The 24,519-nt window shown below is 30.2% G+C and overlaps 1 protein-coding gene across 2 annotated transcripts in view; it reads right to left on the bottom strand.

Annotated features, from left to right (window-relative positions):
- Nucleotides 1–5,164: 5,164 nt before the first annotated feature.
- Nucleotides 5,165–24,519, bottom strand: part of LOC107436426 (otoferlin) — a 362,347-nt gene continuing 342,992 nt past the window's right edge. For both annotated transcript variants that reach the window (XM_087157560.1, XM_087157561.1), the window contains exons 37-46: nucleotides 21,683–21,853; nucleotides 19,241–19,395; nucleotides 19,010–19,149; nucleotides 17,556–17,644; nucleotides 15,672–15,770; nucleotides 15,530–15,577; nucleotides 12,516–12,706; nucleotides 9,987–10,165; nucleotides 7,696–7,796; nucleotides 5,165–6,140 (exon numbers count right to left, since the gene is read on the bottom strand). In XM_087157560.1, coding sequence (XP_087013686.1) covers nucleotides 5,960–6,140; nucleotides 7,696–7,796; nucleotides 9,987–10,165; nucleotides 12,516–12,706; nucleotides 15,530–15,577; nucleotides 15,672–15,770; nucleotides 17,556–17,644; nucleotides 19,010–19,149; nucleotides 19,241–19,395; nucleotides 21,683–21,853 — 1,354 coding nt within the window. In that variant the 3' untranslated portion in view covers nucleotides 5,165–5,959. The remainder of the gene's footprint in view (nucleotides 6,141–7,695; nucleotides 7,797–9,986; nucleotides 10,166–12,515; nucleotides 12,707–15,529; nucleotides 15,578–15,671; nucleotides 15,771–17,555; nucleotides 17,645–19,009; nucleotides 19,150–19,240; nucleotides 19,396–21,682; nucleotides 21,854–24,519) is intronic.

Below are 24,519 nucleotides of genomic sequence, written 5' to 3'. Positions count from 1 at the left end.
ATAAGCTATTTTTGTCCCCAAAAATGATTAATTAATTTTAGTAACTGATACTCATTGAACTAAATAAATATGTACTAAAAAGCAAACTTAATGGAAAATTGGCACTAATTCGTTTAGGAAAAGAGGTATAAATTAATGCCGTTTTTGATGTCAATGATATTCAGTTGATTGTGATAATAGGTAATAATTGAAAGAAAAAAACATAAGCTGCGAACTGAAAAACAAAATTAATGGAGAAATGATACTAATTAGTTTAAGAGAGATGTCGAAAATCCCCATATTAATTTAGGTCAGTGATGGATAATTAGTTTTTGAACCGAGCATTATTGGTAATTAGTGCAATTTTAATTGGTACGAAATATATTGTTTTAGGTACAATGTATTATATTAGTATATTTAGTACCGATTAAAACAAGTAATAGGTAGCAAGTATATTGTTTTAGATATAATGTATTATATTAGTATATTTGATACCGATTAAAAAATCATCAATACTGCGCAGTTTTAATATAAATACTGTGGAAAGAGGTTTTTACAGCCCCTCGTACGGGATAAGTACTAGAGAAAATCGCTTGATTGTAGTAAATTTTGACTATCTCTAGCTAGCCTCAAGAAGCAGCATCATGCCAAACGATACAGAATACAGTTAATCTTTATTTTGATAGGATGAACTGCTAAAAATATGTTTTGCTTAATCTAATAACGTAAAGTTACCGGGAAACTCAAAAATTAATAATGAAAAAATATTTTAACTATTGGTATCTATCTTTTCGTTTTGTGCCTGATTTCGTAGTGCTACTCAGAACTGATTTATTCTTAATTTTACCCGTATTAATAACGAGTGTTCAGTTAGTTTTTAGAATGAAATTTAATCTGCTGTGTATTAAAAATCTTAAAGGATCAAAGCAATAGTTTCAGGTACATTACATTTTAGCAAAGAGGAACAGCGATTACAAAAGAACTTTCTCAGCTACATGGATCTGATATGTGCTTGGCGAATGAAATATTAACGCCAATCAAAATATTCAGAGGAAAAGCGTAAAATTTTTTTTGTTCGAAATATCACAATTTCTTATTTTTACATGAGTAGAGAAATATATAATAGAGTGATTTTTACAATATGCTTCATGTTTAAAACAGCGAATAGCTCTGGAAATGAAAGCATAATAACTTATTAAATCAAAGTTTAGGATGCAGATTGGATTTGAATGTAAGTAACCACAAAATAAAAAATGACACAAAATATAATAATATGGTAACGATATTAACAATTTAGTTTTCTTACATGAATTCATTTAAAAATAGGTCCTGCACACTCTTTTGCAACACAAGTAAGATTCTCATCAATGTTACTCGATGCAGGAAAGCGAATTATTACCCTATGTTATCAAATTTTAACTAAATGACACAGCGGATTGTCGTGAACAATCACTTAAGACTTTTTTTTTGACTTTTCATCATTGCCGATTTTACAAATGGCAAACGAAGTCGTCAATTTTTCCATTATTTATCCTATTATTCGTGATGTTATATTGTCACAAAAAGTTAATTTTGTGGATATATATCACACACAGAGACTTCGTCTCAGACTTGTAGCTAGTAAGATTTTAAAGAACAAGTGTTGCTCGTTCAAATTTTGATACTGTCACTGACTTTTGTCTTCTTGCGCTATTTTTTATTTTACATTTAAGCTTTTCTAACATATGCTTTTCATGAGTCATTCCATATAAACCAATTAAATATTCCATGTTTTGTACTTCATTATATTTTGCCATTTCTTTTCTTAAAACTAACTCTTTATGATGAAAGTTAAAAAAAGAGCATACAAAAGTTTATTTTAAATCGGATATTTCTAAAAAAAATTCCTTTTGAGTCTTTTAAAATTTAATGAAATAAAAAAGACCTATAATATAATTCTTCCTGGTATTCTGTAGCGTTCTTTCTTAAAATAATGCGGTTGTCTAGGGGTGAAATCTTGTATCAACTGATGCAAATTCGAAGTTTTAAGTACCCTTATAGCTAAAAGATGTTCTTTAAAGGTTCTGTCATCATGTAAAATAACACTTTAAAAAAACAAACAAACTTGGAGACTTTTTCGTAAGTTTTGTCTTTCTTTATCCTGCGCCATCTATGCTAATTATGAAACTGGTGCAAAATGTCCATATAAAATTACAGCTTTATAAAAATAATTAGCTTTTGTGATCTAATTTTTTTAAATTTGAAAACTTATTCTGCCCTGCATTGTTCGGACTCAAAAAGCATTTAAGAATTGAAAATTATTTATTGAGTTTAATAATTTTTTTAGGGAAAATTTCTCGTCATATAGGCGATTCCAAAAATTTTTTAATATTTTTTTAAGGTGAAGTTAAGCGAAGTTAGTGTTAAGGTGAAGTATGAAATTTTTTCACCATTTTATAAATAATAGTCTTAAAATTAGGTTTAATATCAGACAGCTGAAATCGGAGGTCAGAAGCGGCATCCAGTTTAATGCTGAATTTGATTATGGTATATACTTAAGCTGTAAAGGAATAAAATAAACTGAGTCGCAGTTTTTGGAAAAGTGAAATTTGTTTTTAAATAATTTTTGAGAATGGTTATCAGAAAGACTTATTGCTGAACTGTAGAATTTAGTTACTTTATTTTGAATTGAAAAGTTAGACTGTAAATACTATGGCATTTTATTTGGAAATGAATATATTTTACGCAATGTATTCAACTAATTCCAATAAGAATGTATCGATATTTTTTTGAAAAAAATATTTTGATATCTTTTTCCTCTTAACGAGTATTTTACTTAAATAATCTCATAAAAATAACCTAAATATTAAATAAACAATGAATTTATTGGATATGTATATAACTAGAGGTTTTAAAAACTATTGCTGGTTTTAAAAAAAATCCCAACTCTCGGTGGAACTTTAAGGTTTGACGGAGCACTTTCTAAGAATCGCTGTCCTAGAACAAAGCTGGGATGTTTCCCGAATAAGTACGATAGTTGTCTTACGAAGTTTTGCCGTCTTGTTTAGTCTCATCCTGTATACAGTAAATATTAATCTTTTACTTACGGCTGGTATTACAGGAGTACCAGAATGGCGGACTTCATCATACTAAGAGCCGTAAGCAAAGGGCTAAGTATATTTCGATCAAATCTCGAGCTTCATAATTCGTATATGGATTGTTATACAATAAAAAACAACTTACAGAACTCTATGGTGCAATATCGCGCATTTATGGAGCAACCTTTCTTTGGTTCGATCTACATTGTTCTTGTAGATGAAAAGTGCAATTATTTTTATTAAAAAGCATAACGCATAGCAAAGAAATATACTTTTGTACGCTATTTTTGCTTTGATTCGACAATTCTGATTTAAAAAACATTGGAATTTTTTTTTTTAATCAGGGAAAATATTATTTGTTTTTTCTAGATATTTTACTTCATTCTACTGTTGTGAAGCGTATAAAAATAGCACTGATTGTTTACAAATTTTAAAATTTATTCAATGAAACATATTTACTAACAACAGTGGGGATAAAGTAAGCGATAAAGTGCAGTTGGTATCCCGCCAAAAACTGTTGGTATCTGTCAATCGCCGAAGTGGCAGATTCATTGCTTCATCGTGATGCCAATATTATGTATATATATATATATATATATATATATATATATATATATATATATAGCTCATGAATCTTATCAAACCTTAAAAAAATAAAATTAAAATAACTATCGTTTCTCACTTAATCGACTGAATGAGCAGAAGTTGATTTCGAATATAAAGCATGGTTTTATTGCAATTATTTCGTTAATTGTCCTGCAAACACTATATTTTTGATACATGACGTCCCTTAAATTGAAAATTGAGTAGCATTCGTATATAACATTCATATATAATTTGTAACAAAACAATTTTTGATATGTAAATAATATTATATTTTCCATTAATATATAGTATTTTAAAAAATATTATTTGATAAATATATATTTTTGCAAACGTCCGGACGGACGCCAACACGGACAAATGCCAGTTCTCTTCTTATAAGCATTCTGTACAAGTTGTATTGCTTTAAGAACAAGAAAGTATGTGCATAGATAGAGAAACGTGATTGCAAATAGATAGTATAACTATTCATAAATAGATGTACATAAATATTTTTATACAATATATTATTTGAAAATATATGCAACATTCAACAATGTATGAGAAAAAACATTTTACTCAGAATTAAAACATATATAGATATATTTATATAGCTCTTGAATTATGGGATGTTCGTTGCTCCAAATTCATCCAAATTAATTTCAAGTTAAATTAGGTTATATCATTGCAATTAACTGTAATGTATTGTATTTGTATGATCATTTCATTTCTGAAATTTTTACTCACTAAGCTGCATTAAGATATGTTTTTCTTCTTGTAATTATCAACTTCAGTTTATTCCATGTGACTTATTGCCTCGCTGAAGGTGGGCAAAATTAAAAATTTTAAATTCACTTCAAAAAATTGTCTGTCGAAAATATGAGATCGAATTCTAATTGACAAAAAAAAAATGTGTTTATAATCCATTCTGCTATTCGGAATCTCTGACGAGGTCTTAAGAAGTCGTGTCAAAGGGAATTAAAATTTGTAATGTGAAAGTCTTGATTTATGCAAATCGCATGGTTATCGCGAGCTTATTGTACTATTTAACTATATGAGGGTTTTAATAGTTTCATTTATTCTTTAATGTTTGAACACTTAGAAAATCTTCAGAACAAATGACTAGTGAAAATGTGAAAAATTTCGATTTTTTTTCTTCTGGCTCCAAGAAAGTCAGATGTTTGAGAATCACTACTTAACATGTTTTGTACATTCTATTCCACAATTAAGAGTTAGTATTCCAATTTTTTAGTTTATAAAAAGGATTTTTTTCGAGTTTTATTTTTTGAACCAAAATAAATATATATAAAGTTCAAGAAAAGGAAAGAAGTAACTTGATGCGTATTATTGCGATTGAATGAGATGAATTTTAGAATTTGGAGCACGAAACGGTTCTAAATAGAAAACTTTAATTATTCTAACTACATTGGACCCCTATGCAGTAGTGGTTCAAGGGGTTGTATACTTTGAGGGGGTATTTTCATTTCTTTTATTTCAAACAGAAGCAGCAGCAGAGCATAATAAACAATTAAAAAGAATTATTTATCGCTATCCAAAATTTAACTGTTAAAGTAATGCTCAACTCGCAGCTTCTGTTGGAAAGAAATGGGCTGATCGCAGTTCACATTGATATTAATTCAATAAAAAACTATTGCAGAAAATACTACATATTATTGCAAAGAAGTTGCAATCCACAATAGAGTAATTCTAAGAAGCACACATTTGTAAAACTAAAACAATTATTAAATGATGATTAACTCTCAGAACTCATAAATAAGACATAAATTTGAAAGACCTTAAATTAGATCTGCATATTATGATATGGCAATGTATGTCAATAAGCTTAAATAAAATGGGTATATATATATATGAAACTCTTGTACAGCAATATATTTCAATGAGTTCAAATAAGATTTGTAAATAACTCTTTGGTATAGCAACATACATCAAATAAGTTTCATATAATTCTTTGGTATGGGAATTTGAGCAAATCCAATGAAAGAATACCCTTCTCTTATCTGGAACTTTTATTATCACACATTCAGAATACGTTACTCCTTTGGCGTTAGATTTGGCAATCAAATTGTTTTCTTAGATTGAACAAATCATAAATTTAAACGAATGTTGATTTTTTGTTGGAGTATATCAGATTTATCTTTAAAACTGCCATTGAAGTAAAGATAAACCTGACATGATGAAAACAAGCTATTGTTGAATCGAGGCTAATTCTCTCGTCCAGCCTCTTGACAAAAGCTCATACAGTATTTATTATATGTCTGTACACTATCTGGAATATGTTTTAAAAGTGTGTAGTGGGCCAATCAAGCACCCAGAATCCTTTTCATGGTGTAGCCAGGGAAGGAATACACAAATAGTAGAATGATGAGGACTAGGGCTGCAAAAAGTATAGACTTTAGGATGACCCATTTGTAATTGTGCCAGATGATGTAACGGATAGACTTTAGAGGATTTAGGAACCAAATAAATGTCGAATCAGGTCGACTGAAACATAAGAAATAAAAATATTGAAATATTTGTGCAATTTATTTTCTTCAAATCAATAAATATGCCCAAACAAATTAAAAAATGGCCGCGTCTGGTGCAAAGAATATGTTATATAGTTGGATGACAATGAGCTCTGACGTCAACGTCTTGGCGTCTTTTGCGTATTCTCCGAATATAGATTTTTAAGAGTTTAGGTGAGAGAGCTTGAGTAGAGGGTGCATTATGCTCAGACGTTGGCGTTGGGGCTCGTTGTGAACCTATCCTTTTATAAAAATTACATAAGTTATAACTTTCTGTTAGAATATAGATATACTTATTTTCTTGCACAATATTAAAGTCTACAGTTTTTTTTAAAATCACTAAGCTTTGTAGCTTTAAAAATACATGAAAAAATGACGTTTTTTTAAGATAAAATTAATTGATATAAAATCAGGGTTTAATCAACATTCTATTTTATTTTCAATGCATCCAGTATAAGTGCGCCTAGTCGCATAGCGTTAATGCTAAAAGTATCAATACTTTTAATAAATTTAAAGTCGATTGCATTCTGCTCATGCAATTAAAAATTTGAAATATCCTTTTGAAAATGAAGCACAAATTAAATTTTGGATGCAGTAATTATAAAGTTACCGAACCAAATGTTTAAAATTTAAGATCGACCATTTCCCGAAATACAAAGTATCCATGTTTCTAAGCGTTTTCTATAATGCTTGATTACTGTAAAACGCTATACCCATGAATTATATAATTTCATTGAAAAAGAATTACGGGATTTCGTAACCTCATAATCATAACTATTTTTTTTCAATGTGCAGTGAAATCTATTATTATTTTTTTCTGTACCATTCACTTTGCTCGCTCTAGCATTTCATTAGCGGTTTTCCCTTTTTCAAAATTATTCTTTCAGTTTGAAAGTAACCACTACCGGGAAAAATATCTAGATTTGTTGGTAATTTATTGACTTTTACAAATAGATGATTTGTAAGCTCTCTCGGATTAACAGGATTTAATACCGCGGATGGAGTTTCTCCTTATTTCCCAAATTATGAAATGGACGATACGGCCCGATTCAGTGGTCACAAATTACCATCAAGGTTCCGTGGTCACCAATTTCATTATAATACGGTTGGTTACGATAATACGTTTTCAACGTTTACGATAATACGTCAATCACTTTTGCTGGCTATTTTGTATAACAGTTAGCATCACGAAAGACTTTTATTTTGAATTATATAAACTTTGTCACAATAACAAAGCAACCAATTTGTTATCCTTTATCCAATTAATTATTTAATTTGTTTATAACTCGTAATTTGATGAAAGCAAAAGAAAATTGTTTTATTTACAATCTTAAGGGTTTATTTTGGCTAGTAAGATGAAAATATGAATTTTTTTATAAAATTAAATAATTTTAATCGAAAATTCAAATCAGCTGTTTTTGTAATTCTAATAGATATTATTATACATAAACATTCATATTATTATATAGTCAAATTATTATACACAAAAACTAAATTACATGTCTTAATAAGAAATATGCATTAAAACTTACTGTGGCTTGTCTAATGGGTCCGGCTCATTTCGACCTAATCCTGCAGGATTTTTCTCGGCTTCTTCTTTGGATAGAAGGTGAAGCTCAGCTTCAACTTTACCCTTAACCACAAAATAACAAGTTTTAGTAAAACATAGTACTAAAGATTCTTTTCACATTAATGTATTTACATTTTATAGAGAAAAGTTGAAATTGATTACAGTTTCGGTGCATAGTGACTGATACTATTATTCTTTGAATTTCTATTCAAATAAAATGCAGAATCTCTAAAACAGTATTTATCTAACGTGTATTTCAGCTCGTATTTTAAAAGAACAGTTTAATTTCAACTTATTAAAGCTTTTATAGCTTTAAGCTTTTAAAATAAAAAAAATTATTTGAGGAAAAACTACGAGTTTGGCGAAATTTTAGGGCACATAAATAACTTTTTCAAGTTCGCTTCCAACAATTCTTCTTTGAGACCTTATTCTGATATTATTCAAATGATTCAAATAAAATTCATAAATCGATAAGAAAATATTTATTCAATAGGCATTTTGAAACATCTTTTGAAAGTATAATTTAATTTCAACATAATTAAGCTTTTGTAGCTTAAGTATTTATTTTGGGATTAAACAGCGAGATTGGAAAGATTGTTCGATTGTCCAAGACTTGCTTGCTTCCGACGGCTCTTCTTTAAATCTTTTCTTTTATTAGCTGAATAACAAACGTGAATCATGAGAAAATATTTATTTAATAGATACTCCAATGTCTCTTAAAAGTACTATTTAAATCCCACTCATTTACGTCTTTGTTAATTTAAATGACGTTTAGAAACTAATTAAATCTTGCAGTTATTATAAATAAAACTTTTGGTATTTCCCCCATAGCTTTAAGTAAATATGGTTTCAACCTAATTATGCCTTATAATTAAATATTCGGCTAATAATTCTGGCTTATGCGAAGTGCTATTACCTAATTTCAGATTCTTTAGGAGGGAAATAGGCTTTGTTTTGATTATTATTTTTATCAACTTCAGCGAATTTCGTAATTACCAAAATTGTCACGTTTGCTGCTCAAAGGCGAACACCACACTCTACATTGATAAGGTGAATAATGCTGCCAAAGTAAAATATTCGTTATTGAACGAAATCGTTTATCTTTTCAACGAAATTTTTTGTCAAACCAAGTTTGTGATTGGACAAATTATTTTAATTTTTATTTTTTTTTAGGAGAAAAGTATTAGACTATAAAATAGCATATATTGGAATTATTAGACAATATGGAAACTATTAGACTATAAATAGAAAGGGAAGAACACGTTTAACTTTCATCGCGTGAGACTATAAAATACACATTTCATTCATTACTTTTTTTTCAGCAGACTCTGAAAAGATTCGATCAATGCAACTAATCTTGGTCTCTTCTAAGTAGAATAATTGTTCCAAATTGATTATGATGTTTAATTGCAACAAATAAAAGATATTCTGATTATATTAAGTTGTTGCCCTTGTTATAAAGGTTATACATAAATACTTGAATAATAAGATAGTTGTGTCGATTGCGATGTTTTATTAGTGACTTACCATAAAAAGTCTCGTATCTTAAGTTCAAAGAATGCTCTTATCATTATCAGCTGAGAGTATTTAATAGGGATAGATTTCATAAGGATTGTACTAATTTGTATATTTTGTTGTACGTTTTTTTCACTCAATGCGGAATTGTGACTAAAATTTATGCAAGATTTATATCGTTCATAACTATTTGCATAATAAAATGTTTTGAAGAAAAAAAAAAAAGACAGTAAAGCAATTGTCGGTTACGAAAAATTAAAAATAGATTGCTCCGTGAAAGAGTTGCGTGTGTTCTTTTAGCAATATTGAGAGTCTTTTCCTACTTATGGTGTTTTCTCATTTTGGTGACCAGAATTTGTAGCACAGATTTTGTGACTTAGCGTTGCACTTTTATTTTTTTTAAGTCTAAGGTTTATTTTAATAAGCTCGCAAACCCCAAAGTCTGAAAGGAGAACATTTAGTGTTGTACTATTGACATTTAGAAGCATTTCTTATCATTAAAAACTCCCGTTGACAAAAAAAAAATGATTGCATTCCTGTAAACCTAGTAAACCTGGGGAGGTCCTGCAAACCTGGTATGATATTTTATACATAATACTATTTTATAAAAATCTAATAAAAAAAAATCACAGTTTTCTATTGGAAATCTGTTTTTTTGTCATATTCACTGATTTTGGGACACATCTTACACAAATTTTGGGACAACCTGTGTCATATGTCATAAGAAACATGACCTACCGTAAGTTCCATCTCGTCATTGTCTTTCTTGATAAAGAATGGCCACCATCCTTTTATCCTTCTCTGCTTGAAGAGGGACACTTGAGGTACACTGCCATCTGTTTTGAGCATATCCAGTGTACACAGTTTAGAGGACTTGGCACCGCGAGGAAAACGATTGAGGTCTAGCGTTATAGCTCCTGAAAAGAATATAGCACATATTATTATTGATGACACTTCGAATTTAAATCAGTCAGAGAATTTGACGAGATTTTCTGGAAACATTGTGTATTTTTAAAATAATTTCTTCTAACATATGTTCTACGTAGTATTGGCGATAAAAATTCTAAAATATTGAAATTATTTAAAAACAATTTTACGTCAGAGAAAATATTAAATTACATGTAATATTAATCATTAATAGTATAATTTTTAGGCTAAAGTAAAATGCTTTTTGACACGTTGAATGCCATGGGGTTACCTGTGACTGGCACTGAGTTTGTTCGTAGCGTCACGGGGTCCCCGGTGACCGGCGAAGCCAAAATTATTAGAAACACATAATTCGAGTAAATTTTTAATGCTTTTAAAATTTTTATATTATTATCGTTACTAAAATGGTTTGAAGAAATTAATGCAATATAGAGCAAGCAAAAATCATTTTGGCCAGGCGGGCAAGCCATGTAAAATTAACGTGGCATTCAACGTGTTAATTTAATCTTTTTGAATATGTCAGAAGACATATTTAATTACTTGTAATTAAAAAGCATCTTATTAAAACCTCCGTAATTGTTCAGTATTTTTATAAAGTACAGCGAGTAAAAAATACAGAAAAATCGGATCACCCTGATTTATTTTTGATCTAATGATCAAGTTTTCACGCTCTAGGACTCAATCTTAATGGTTCGAGGGGATGACCTCCAACAAGATAATTAATTAGGGCAAACGATATTTAAAGTTATGAAATCAGACCCAAAAATAGACTTACTCTGAATAAACACACCTTTTTCGACTATTTCGGATTTCTGACCCCCCAAATATAGTGTATAGCCCTAATCTGGGAAATAAGGTCCTAATTGTTTGGTCCAGAGAGCGGTTTAAGGTTTGGAACGCTTCTACGTTGATTTTACTTTTTGCGTATTTCGCCATATCTCGAGAACTTTTTAAGCGATTTGAAAATTTTTTGCACACAATTATAAAATTCGTATATCCAAAGATAATTCTATGCAAAATATGAGTTTAGTAAATATTTATTATTTTATTTAATAATAGTCGAAAAAATTTTGTATTGTGAGGTATAAAATTTTTTATATCATTTTAAAGATCATTCATATAATTTTACATGGCAAATTTCAAAATTTGAGTGAAATCAATGAATAGTTCTGGAGATACTGAAGTTTATAAAAAAATCATATTTTGTGCCCTGTATATGTTTACAGCTAGAAAATGTATACATAAAAGTTTCTTGTATCGAAAATAAAAATACAGCTCTCAAGATCCATAGTTTCTAGCTTTAGATTATAAATAATACACCAACTTGTCTATTACAAGGCCTGTTTTAACGAAACTGCATTATTAACAAAAATTTATTATTCCGTAGTTAATTTAATGTTAAAGAGCCTACCTATGTAAAACTTCGTCAATATGAGCATAATTCAGATTAAAATAGTAATTTTATTGGAACTTTCTTAAAATTATTTTATAGAAGTCGTCAGAAAAAATATTGACCATTCGAGAAAATTCCGTTCTTTTCGAAACCATGCAACTATAACGGCAACTGTTGATTAGAAGCAAATAACTCTTCGAGATGAGGAATAACGATTACAGGTAACATTAGTACTAAGTAAGGAGTCACTTGTTCATGCAACACGTTTGGCCATCCCTCTTTTAGATTAATTTTTGAAGAATTTATGTTTTTAATTGGAGAATGCTAATACTTCCATTCTGTTGACTAATTAAACGTAGTAATTTTACATGTCAACCAAGAACATAGTTTTGCATTTCAAAATGTAAAATATGAGCAAAACTGGTCAAATAGTTCCTGTGAAATCAAATTTCAAAAATTACAACATTTTTAAAAAAGGCTTTTTTCAAAAAGAGAAAGTTAAATTAGTAAAGTTTCCTAATTCGCCGAAAAACAGGTATGTTTATTCAGAGAAAGTAGATTTTTGTGTATGATTTCGTAACTTGAGACTTCGTCTACACTAAATAATAAGCATATTTGAAGTCACCCCCTCGAACCATTAAAATTATGTCCTAAAACGTGGAGATCCGATAATTAGATCAAAAGTTATTTAGGATGGTCTGTTTTTTTCTGCGCACTGTGCATTATTTGTACGTGAAACTTTAGTTTTGATTTTATTGTTTGATGAACTATATATTTCATTTAAAAATTAATCAAGAAATTAAAAAACTGAAATTATATAAACAGATATAAAATAAATACTTAACATCTAACATTTTTGTGCGAGCATAAGAAAGTTTAAATTCGGGAGTAATATATTTCACTCAAGAGGGAAAAAAAAAGAGATAAGCTTAAATCTTTTGGGTTACCTAAGAAATCATCTGCGGAAAAGTGATCCGCATCCCACACTTGAAGTTCCAGCCTAGCTGGAATCTTACATTCTGTTTCGTCCCAGGAGAAAAGGGATTCTTTTCTGGATATGACGATTTTTTCTTCAGCCGGCAAGTAGTCAAACGGATAAACGAAACGCCAATTGAAATTTCCTTCCCCGGTCAGTGAGCTGCAATAAAATAAAATAAATAAATATTTAGCTAAGATAATTTAACAACAAAAAAGCCATTATTCTTGTAATAATATTACGTGAATATAATTATTAAAAGAAAATGTGCCCTATTTGGTATGCACCTTTATATTTTATGTGTGTTTCTGTTGTTGTGATAAATTTGGTATGGCACATAAAGTTTGGTTACATATGCTTATAAAAATAACTGATTGATGTAATAAAATTTTATTAAAATAAGCTTTGCTAATAATTGCCTAAAATGTTGTTTACAAAATGTAATTTATTTAGTTGATAATTATTTGTAAAAGCAAATTAATCGGCTAAATGTTCGTTTTCTTATTCTAACTTTCGTTTTTTAATCTAAATTAATTATTCTAACCACGTATAGTGATTAAAATATTATTATTATAGTAATAAAGATAATAACTAGTTGATGAAATAAGCTGAATGAAAGTTAATCATTTGACTGATGAATTATTTAAATTAAAAATGTTAGTCTAAATATTTAATTTACGACAAAAAGGTAATTTTTTATTATGTAAGCCATTATATTTAGATAATCAGTTATTATGTAGACTAATCAATTCAACAATATCATGTGTAGCATGGTGAAGAGCCGACAGATACCTTTCAACCGGCAATATATAATCGAATGGAAGCGGATTAAAAGAAAGTCTATAATTACATTGAAACACACAATTTGTTTTCGAACATTCAAGAGTTTATTTCTTGAAAGCCGTGCTGAAAAGAATAGAAGCGGAAGAATAGACAACAGGGGCTGAGGTTTCGATATGTTTTGAATACGCTTCTTGAACATAGGGTTTTTCAGAAATAATATCAGAAAAATCTTATTGTAGACATAACCATGCTATGTCAACCAATCTTTAATATCGTATTATAAAAATTGCACTTTCGTCAAACTTTCGTAATATATAATTATGAATTGAGATACGATGCTCAGTCCTTAAATGTTCCATGTCTAAGGACCATACAATGCGAATTTTTTTTATCTTCTTATTTTTACCCCGTCAGTGATTATACTTACTCAATATTAAAGTTCGAAACTTGCATCGTCCTACCCTGTATATTCGACGTCTGTTTTTATATAAAATATTACCGTAATTTAAAAACACGCTTTCGGGCTTTAATTGTTAGAGAAACATTTTATTCTCAGAGAAACATGTTTGATTTGACTGTAATTTACTGTGTTATATTTTGAAAAAAAGAACATTTAGACTTTAGACTATATTTTAGACTTCTGTCAAAAATGTACTGATGTTTTTATATGTAATTTTGAATGAATCTTTTAGTATCAATTTTTCTTTTTCTTTAACAAACAAATATAACTTTATTGAGAACAAAAACACATAAATACAAAGAATATATATTCGTCGTCAAGAGGAAAATCCTGTCCAGGCGACAAGGAAAAGTAATACAATAAATTTAAAATAGAAATTTAAAAAAAAAAAAGAAAGAAAAAAAAAAAGAAAGAAAGAAAAAAAAGCCATTACCAAACCATTTTACCATTACCAAATAACTATGATAGTTATCAAATGAAAATATCTATAATGATTTGTCACACGAAAAGAAAAATCGGAGTGGAATCATAAAATAGGTACAAAATAGAAACTTTGAACTGTTTTTACTTCTACCTTAATGAGGTTTGTAATTGAATCACGTTTCCGTTCAAACTGAACTATAGTATCGTATAAACAGGCTTAAGACGTACGTTACATGGTTCAACTTTGCTCCACTGTATTAATTTGATTATATTGTTCAGAAGATTCATTACTAGCGTATAATGATTCAACGCTGTCTAAAATTTTTAGCATTGTACTTTTAAAATGTAAAGGTTATCCCGAAAATCACACAAGAAGCAATTTTGATACTAAAACACAAGTTTTAAACAAAAAATTAGGAATTTCTTATTAATCCATCAAGAGTGCAGGAAAAACTCATGTATGGTAGGGTACATTGAATAAAGCAAGGGAACTGTTGTAACATGTAAAATTTTTTTTTAGAAAATTTGAAAGCCTGTTTTGGCAAAAATGCGACTGTGATATAACATTCATTTTCCTCCTTGAAAGCACAGATGATCGTTGGTGTTGGCGCGCATGCGCGTCAGCGCCCCAACCGGCAGAAGATTTTGTAACTTCCACAATGACAGACGGCTCTCATGTAGCTCCGTCTAATTAAAAATAATACTCTGAAATCGCATTTAGCGATAATTAAAATAAATAAAAATAAATCATCTCTTTTTTTAAAGAGTGGTCCGTCTTAAAACTTTTTTCTATTCAGTTGGTTATTGAACATAATCCTCATAAAATGTCGAAGAATGTTAAATTGCATAAACTGGGCTGCACGTTTCTTCGTCAAAATGGGAAATTCATCAAAATGACATGACCAGGAAATAGCAATGACCAAACATGGCTCTACAATCACACCGCGTTGCTCTTTCGTGTAGTATATTTATAAATTTAATAAGTCTAAACTGCAAGCTGTCACTTTTTTTGGTAAGGATTTTTTGCCCTTTTTTTGGCTCCAAATTCAAATCTTATGTGAATTAAGGGAAGATCTTTATATAACAACATTTAGTTTAAAAAGCAAAATAAATTCATAAATAATTGTTTTAAAATTTTTGAAATAACTCCCAATGGTGCAAACGAGTGTTGTTAGTGTTTGTTACCTTAATCATTATTTTAGCTGATAAAAGTTATTATGTTCATATAGAAACATAAATTTTTTTCACCATGTTAATTACTCGATTTGTTTCGAAAATAGATGAGTAAAAAAAAAAAAAAAAAGAAAGAAAGAACTCACCGATAATGAATATCCGTGCACTGAGTGTCTTCCGGACCTTTGAGCCATCTGTTGACGATAAATGTGACATATTTAGAAATATATATTTATATTAATAATTAATGTGAGTAATGTGGATACAAAGAAAAGCAACAACACGCACCCTTTTACATAAATGTCTGACATCTTTTCGCCTGTAAAGAAGGCATCATCTTCTAAAACAACATCGTCTGTGTTCCAGATGATTACTCGCAACTCGTAGCTGGTGCATAAAAAGTAGAACATTATTATCAGTGTATAACAAGCAATAAGGGCTATTCATTAATTTGTTCGGGGCTTCAGAAGGCTATAGTGAAAAAACAGACAAATACTGCAAAAAAATTACATTACTGTTAAACACAGAAAAAGTGCTTTTTTGCTTATCGCCCTTATAGATTTTCTTTGCATGAACCCTGGGTGATACGGTATATATAAAGACGATAGTCCAATTTCCACCACAATCAAAATGCGACTGCCAACAATATTACAGCGTTTAAGATCGTTTCACGGAGTTCCAACATATCATACGGTAAAATAGGTAAGAAAACAAGACCCACAGAAAATGAAACATGTAATATAAGTCCAATGGACGAGGTTAAAGAGTTAAGTCCTCTTCAGAATTATAAGGCGCCTTTGTCTTCTGGTTCAAGGCTCGTTCTCTGAGCCCGATGCCACCAACACCACTGATACACACAATAAAGAGCTTCGTTCGCCCTTGGACGCTATTTTGATTTCTTTATTAGTCGGATGTATGCTTCCAACTATTGCCAACTGTTTTTACAAAATACATTTAGCATAAGACTCGTTTTAAATGTATTTATTTTAATATAATTTTTTTAAAAGGCCTTCTGTAACTCGGATGAGAATTATGAATAATCCTGTATATTAATTAAAATACATTTCTTTTATACTAAATGTCAAATACAAGGTGCATCCAGAGAATGTAAGCATACAACAAAGTAAGAAAAGGATGTAACTTTATTTATGATAATGATAGTTAGTCCCAATACACTTATGAACAATTCATTAAAGCACGTGAAAGGAATCTGTAAAAAATTAAATTTTTGTTTTTTATTTTGAGGTCAATTGAAGTACATGTGTCACGTGTCTTGAATGAGAGTCGTTCAAATTGGCAATAAATGTTAAGCTAACCTAAGTATTTGTGAATGATCTGCCATTGTAAAGTCCTTATCTCTTCGACATCCATTGTTGATGTTGAAACAGTATCGTTCCTGACACGCTTGTTATCATCATTTGCATCAGCATTTGAGTGTTAAATCTACTGATTTCAACCAAGGTATCCCGATTGCTAAATTTGCTTCAAGTTTGAAGTCCGTTACGGCGAAGAACGGAAATTAAAAGTTAGCAAAGGTACCCAAAATTCTAGCACCGCCGCTAATTCCGTAAAAACGTTCTCCCCTTGATTCCTTGAGATAACGATTACAGAAAAATAGCCAAAATTTATTTCTTATATAAAAGTCAACCACACCTTCGTTTAATGTTTTGAATATTAGGAAAACTTTACAAAAAAGCATTGCGATTGTAATTTTTAAAATTACTTTTTAAGAGAGCAATCACACAAATTGATATTAATGCTGAAAGCAATAGCTAAGCTTAACCGCACGGTAAGGAAGCATTGTTCAGCGGCTTTCATTTTGGCCGTTCAGATTCAGCAATCTAGAAATATCTGGTAAGTTGTCAAACTGAACGTGGTTCATTCACATGAAGTAAATTTTTTAACTCACGTTGCTTTTTGAGATATCATTAAATTCCTCAAACTATTTAGAAGCATTTTGTTCATTGCCTTTAAAAACTATCAAAAGTGCATGTAAAGATTTAGTGTTTGAATCAGTAAATGCTGGAAAGAAACTTACAATAAAATGGTAAATGGAGTGATTAATAACTTTAAGGATTAATAAATGAAGAATACACTTCGTTATAAAGGCGAATATCACCATAAAATTGGATGTCAAAAACGTTACGCTAGACGTACTTGAATTTTAATTACCTGTTTGGTTTTCGTGGAGATATATCAGTTGGCGGTTTAGGCAAAGGCATATCCATTGCAAACATATCCACCCACATTTCGAGTTTGCCCTAAATGATAAAAAAAGTAAATGTAAGAACTGAGTATTAAATAAAGGTATTACGTATTTAATCTATTTCAACCATGTAACTCCCACTGTACCGTTATGTTTGAGAATCTTATAGTGTGATCGATTTCAAAATACATACGAATGTAATAGATAATACTTTTATTAACAATAAACAGCACCATCTATAAAGGATGTCAAACTTTTTTTCCCCATATTTTTGACTCCTCCACCTCTTTGTCATAAAAGTGTCACACTCGTCATACGACTCGCTATATTATATAAACGTATACTAGCAGGTTCGGAACAATACACATGTTATAGATAATGTCTCAAATTTTATATTTATACTTCAACTACTTTTTAAGGAAATTTGTGAGCATTACAATAAAGATTGTATGTAAATCAATTTTGATGAAAAAGATGAATAAATATAAAAAAATAATAATATTAAAATATTTAATCTGGTGATTTTAAATATTTCTATTGTAACTAAAATTTGGGATGTTGCACTTTCTGCCCCCTTCCTCTCCTCGTCATAAACTGTTGCGATTTCAAGAACCCTTTCCCCCTTCTAGCACATCATTCATTGGTGATCTCTTGGTATTATTTATCAAACTAGCAACCACATCGCCAAGCAACCACAGCGCCATCTGAACAGGCAGTAGATTCTCAGACTTTGGACAGAATGGACCTTCCTTTTCCTCCTTCTCGTAATTATTCAAATTTATGTTTGTCCGTGTGCTATTTGTTATTAATAATAAGATTTGGCACTAAGCTTTTCTCCGAGATCTAGCCAGGGCCACATCAGTAAATAATAATGAAAATAAACAAATCGTAAATTTTTTTACATAATGCTTCTAAAATTAAATTTCTTTCTTCATTTCTATTTTTTAGTTTTACTTATTTGGGTAGATGAAGTGCTCTTAACCCGTAGCCCTCATGATTGTTATTGAAAAGAAAAAGTCTGACAGTGCGTGAATAACGAAATATTTATTATTACTTACTGAATCTAATTAGTTTTAAGATGGTTACATTCAATTTAGATTTTGACAAATTATTTTACTCGATAAAACAAACTTTACAATGCAAAAATCATGCATTTGGTCATGAAATTGTGGATCCTCAACCTCCATGACCCTTCCCTTCCTGGCTCATAACAGGCTGCTGCGGTCATGATTTACTTCTTAATTAATTAGCATAGTTAAGATCTACCTTTCGATTTAGGAAGAATTTTCTCAGAGCGAGAAATTTCGATCACTAAATCAAAAGTTATTTTAAGTGTTTCGTTTTATTTTCTTTTTCTTTTACACGAGAAGAAGTATTCAAGTGAAATTCAACTTTATTACATGTTTTTTTTAAAACTTACTTGTTCGATGCCGGGTTTATCTGGATGGTAAAGAGGCCTAGTTTCGACATGTTCAGGTACTAATTTGTACTCGGCTTTCGGAATCTCATGCCACCGGTGCAGAACTGCTAACGCCATGTGTTCTTCATGTAGTTTGTCCGCTGGAAAGAACGATGAAATTTAATGGTCAAAAAATAAATGTATCCTAAGTTTGAGGTATAGGCCGAGGTCAAATGATGATTGAAAACATACCATCTGTGTCCCCATCAGTTTGAAAAGTGAATGCTTTGTTTCCTATTCTTATTCTATTGGGCATCATGTAAGGTCCATCTAGTTTCAAATCCTTGCAAAGTTTTGCAAGAATCTGTGTTGGTTTTAATGGATCTCTCCATTGGTTTGGACCAGACCTGATAGGAAAGTATTAAAAAATCTTATAAATATATTTCTGATCATCCCTTTGTATCAATGGTTACAATTACAGTAAAAGTAATATTGCATATAATAATATTTCTGGTCAAAATCTAACAAAGTGAAGGATTAAGTAAAGAAATTAAGATAAGAAAATAAAATCAATTGTGAATAATCGCAGTGAAATTCTAAGTCAAAATAAAGTTCGTGTAGGAGAGACATCATCAAATTTACCTAAATAAAACTTATTTTTTACTTTTTTTTATTTTAAATTAAAAAATAAGTAAAAATTATCAGTAGTAAATTATCAATAATGATATAAGCCTTTGCTTTTCGTGGAGAGAGAAATTTTTTTATTATAAGTTCAAAGATTTCAGAAGGAAGGGGAATATCATCTTTAAGGGAAAGGAACATTTATTTTTTATTATTAGAATCTATATAAATTATGTTCGTTTTTTTTCCTTATTAGAATCAATATACTTAAAATTTTCCATAAAAGTCTTCGTAAAAATTTAATTGGTAACATTCTAGAATTTACAGTTTTAAGAAGGAATGGGAAATGTCAATCCTAGAAAGAAAAAGAAATTACTAACTAGATCTATATATAAATTAACTATCACCATTTAATTAATAAAACTCTAAAGCAAAATTAAAAAAAAAACATAATAATTTTACCTGGGATGTAAAGAAAATTTTTGGATGTTTTCCGGAGAGGGGTGGGGGTAATGTCATCCACAGTACTATGGATTATTTTTTATTCTCTACTAGAATCCATATAGTTTGTATTCCAATATTTAATTGCTTAAAAACATAAAAAAATTTTAAAATGTTATTTTTGAGGTATTTAAATATGAATTTAGAGGGAAGGGGTAATGTCATACTCAAGGCATATGAACTATTTTTATTCATTACTAAGATCTAGTCATGTTATATTTCATAATTTAATTGCTTAAAAATTGAAAAAAAGTAATGTGTTAAAAAATATTATTGGCAATGTACCTAATACGTATGGTTTTAGAGGTACGGAGGAAGGTAATTGTCCTCCTCAGGGAAGATGGACAGTTATTTTTTTACTAGAATCTGTGTGTGTTATTTTCCAGCATTTCATTGATAGTAAATTAAAATAAAATATGGATTAAAATTATAGTTTTAGAGGGAAAGATGAGGTAGCGCACCCTCAGGAAGTGGAACTTTTTTGTTTTGCAATGCTAAACTTCAAATGAGTATTTTGTAAACTTTCAAAACTTTATAAATTTTTACCATAATTTTTCCTATTTTGAGTATACTATATGCCAAATATGTATGCTTTTATTTGAAGTTATGTTGTCTTCAGCAATTAATGAGACAACTTTTCATTTGAGCTATTTTTCTCTCATTTCATTCTATAGAGTGTGTCCGAAAAGTAGGAATGCAGTCAAATTTGGGAAATACGCATTGATAATTGGAATAGAGGTTTTTGCAATTGATCATCCAAATTTATCTAGAAGTGTTTGAAATTTGAGCATACAGATGGAGCCACAATAGCCAAATGAGGTGGGGTCAAAAAGCGTTTAACATAGAGATCTCCCGATTAACACACGTTTAAATTATCATCAGATATAGAACTCCAGTTTAAATTTGATCCTTTAAGCTGGCTAGAAAGTGTCCGAAATTTTTGTTCACGATATTATATATCTTTTCGATAATTGAACAAAAAATTTTGTTCGTTACCCCTAAAATAATCGAAACTTGTGATGGCACCCAGCACAGAGCTTATATTTAGTTTTTAATGCATGAGTTAGTTTTAAAGAGGTCAAAATTTTGATTGTCGATTAATTCCTTTTAGTATTAATATCTCGATAACTTTCAATAGTAGTGGTAAAAAAATTACTGAAAGTTGTACTGTCGTCGAGGACAATACTCCGAGTAAAATTTGAACGCTATAGTTAGCTTAAAAGAGATCGGAAATTTTACACATTCTAAATTCCCTTTTGTAATAATATCGTGATAAACATTTAGATCCGCCAGGGAGTGAATGAAATTTGCATTGTCACTGGCCATGAAGTTTCAGTAGAAATTGGAGTGCTCTAGATAGTAGTCGGGAAGCGGTAGAAATTGTGATCTCAAGATTTTTATTTTTCACATGAAGAGTTGTTAAAAATCTTATAAAGCAAACATATAGAATTAATAAAAATAGAAATAAACTTTCCAAGCAACGTAAACTTTAATTTTCAACAACTTTTATGCAGCTAAGAATTTTTAAGCAATAAGGGTTAAGCCTTACGAAACATTAAAAAAAAGTTTTACGTTTCATATTTTTGAGCTAAGCCACAAGTTGGCCGGTGTCGACTATAAAATCTGTTCTCCAGATCTATTTTGGTTTCACCAATCAAATCATCCGATCCTAAAAGATCCCAGTCGTAGATCTGAACATTGAGCAATGAATCTTGAGGAAAAGTTGCTTCAAATTCAAAACATCTGTAAAAGTAAAAAAGTAAAGCAATTATATCATCCGAGAGATAAACCATTGGTGAATAACTATATTTTTTATCTTTTGATAATCAAAATTTCTAAATTCAAAAACACTGGTAGAACATAGACTGATAGAAATGGCTGTATATTTCAGAACAATCAATTGGCAGATACTTATGACTTATGTATTCGTAATTCGAAGAGCATTCAGTTAAGATTATTTTGCTAAGATGCATACATTGTTATTACTAAAGCTGATAAAGTGGATCAAATTGTAGTTCTGGATTAAGCTAATTACCTAGAGGAATCTCAAAAATTAATTGATAAAGGAAAATATAAATTCTTTAATGATCCAAGTCTCTTAGTGAGTTGAATAAAATTAGATTTGCCTTCAAAACTGGTGTAATTATTCTTAATCATCTGAAATATTCTCTTGCACCTAATAATTCACACTTTTAGGTTTTATGTTTTACCTAAAATGTTTAAGGCTGTTATTTCTTTTAGATCAATTGTTTCGAATATTGGAACCACTCCTTATAAATTAATTAAGTATCTTATAAATTAATTAAGTATCTAATATTTATCCCCGCTTCTAGTATGAATTCGTTTAATGTCAATTATTGCCAAAAACTCGTATAAACTCGTATGTTGATGAGGATTGTATGTTCAAATCAAATAAAAACATAATGATCTCTTATGAACTAAAACCTTTATTCACTAACATTGAGGTTAATAGTGCCCTTAATTGCTTTAAAATGAGATAAGAAGATATCTGCTTTTGAAAATGACGAACTTTTACACTTTACCCGTATTTGTCTAAAGCAGTCTTTCAATTTTAATGGTAAATTTTATCGAATGATTGATGATTCAGTTATGGGTAATCATCTCAGTCCCTTCTTTTAAAGGACCTATGTATGCAAGTTACACTTTAATTTATTTAAGTTTTCTTTGTGTTGAAGATTGTTCTGTATTGATAGAAAATTCTGACAGTGATCATGTTCTCCTTCTTATGATATTTAAAGAACCTTGCATTTAATTTAGGCTTAAACAAGAAAATAATAAACATTCACCTTACTTAGACGGCCATATTAAGCGTATTAGTGACAAATTTCTCACTATTGTGAATCCGAAACCGTTTGCAGCAACACTCCTCCCTCATAACATTTCATCCAATCCCCCTAACCCAAAGATAGCTACATGGCGCACACTTGTTTACCGAGCTTTTAAAATTTATTATAATTATCTTCTCAATGAAGAGCTCTTTTACCTTAAAGCTATTGTGGTAGACTGTAGATTTCTTTCCTATATCATTGATTCGATTTATAGAAAATTAATCTCACTATCCAGCAAATTCTATAATTTGAATTTAAATAACTTGATAGTTATGCGTTGTTGTCCAAGTATCAGTCCCCAAATTGCTAAGATTTTGAATAAACTTGAGTTGTTTCTCACCTGTTAACAAACTAAATTTTACCAATTTGTAAGCTCCTGATAATAATATCTTAAGTACTTGTCAAATTTCTTGCCTGGGTAGTCTGACGTATATTGTACTTTCTTTTATTTTATAACCCAATTTTGAGTTTACAGCTATCAATATTCAAAATCAATCAATATTGGGTTCAAAATCATCCTCCCAATTTAGTACCAAGTCAGAAGACACGGGAATTTTCGCTTCAAGCATTGGAACAAATTCAAGTTCGAGACTTGAACAGTCAACAAAGTGAACTCTTCAAGTCGGAAGTAGAATCTGTATCAGACAGCTATCGCTGGCATGCAAACTCTTGTCACCGCATTATTTGGAAAGCTCTCTATCTCCCGACTCACTTACGTATATTTTATTTTAAAACTGATTTTGAACAGGCAACCCAATTTTGAGTTTACGACTATCAGGGTTCTTTTCCGCAGTCTTGTAATTTTGAACCCAAACCAGAAAACAAGGGAACTCCTGGTTTTTTGATGGAACTTACCCGTATTCACGTTACATGCAGATAAAAACCACAAAAAATACATATGGTTAGCCTGATGATTAGGGGACTTTAACTAATAATTCGTTTTCCACTGAGGATATTTTATGTCAGTATTGTGATTGGTGTGAGCCGGGAGCAGAATTTGCATCGACCAACGATGAGGCTTGAACCTGGATCACATCATTAAGAGGTGAATGCTTTATCCCCTGAGCCACCGAGGTTCCTTTCTGCGTATATGGGACAAATTAAGCGGAACTTTAAATTGAACTTAAGGAATATACATAAAAAACGTGTTAAAAAATCAAAAATATTTAACAATCTTCCATCATCCTATATAGTTTGAATTCTAATCGCTTAATGTTTCTTTTTTCCGTTGAAATCATTTAATACAGCTATTCTTCACTGGTTGGCTGGTTCTTATGCCACTTGCCAAACGGGAAAGCCTGCTTGGTGAAACTGAGCAAATTTTAAGGCAGAGTGCGCGTTTCTTATTTTTCAGTGGCGCCATCTATGGCCAAGAACACGACTTCTGCCAAACCAAACGTCACACCCGTTTCATAGGGCGGACCCATTCATTCATCCACAGATCGTAATTTTGACCTAAATCAGAGAACGATCGATCTCCAATCCAGTACCCCCAGAGGTATTGATTTGTTATGGGAACATGGAGGACTTTTGCGACTCGACAGATTTAACTTGCATCAG

This window comes from Parasteatoda tepidariorum, chromosome 2 (genome assembly GCF_982258835.1).
Source record: "Parasteatoda tepidariorum strain Cologne lab strain chromosome 2, Ptep-v5.0, whole genome shotgun sequence".
Taxonomy (NCBI): Eukaryota; Metazoa; Arthropoda; class Arachnida; order Araneae; family Theridiidae; genus Parasteatoda; species Parasteatoda tepidariorum.
The sequence above is the reverse complement of the archived record's forward strand: the minus strand, read 5'-3'. Positions and strand labels throughout refer to the sequence as shown.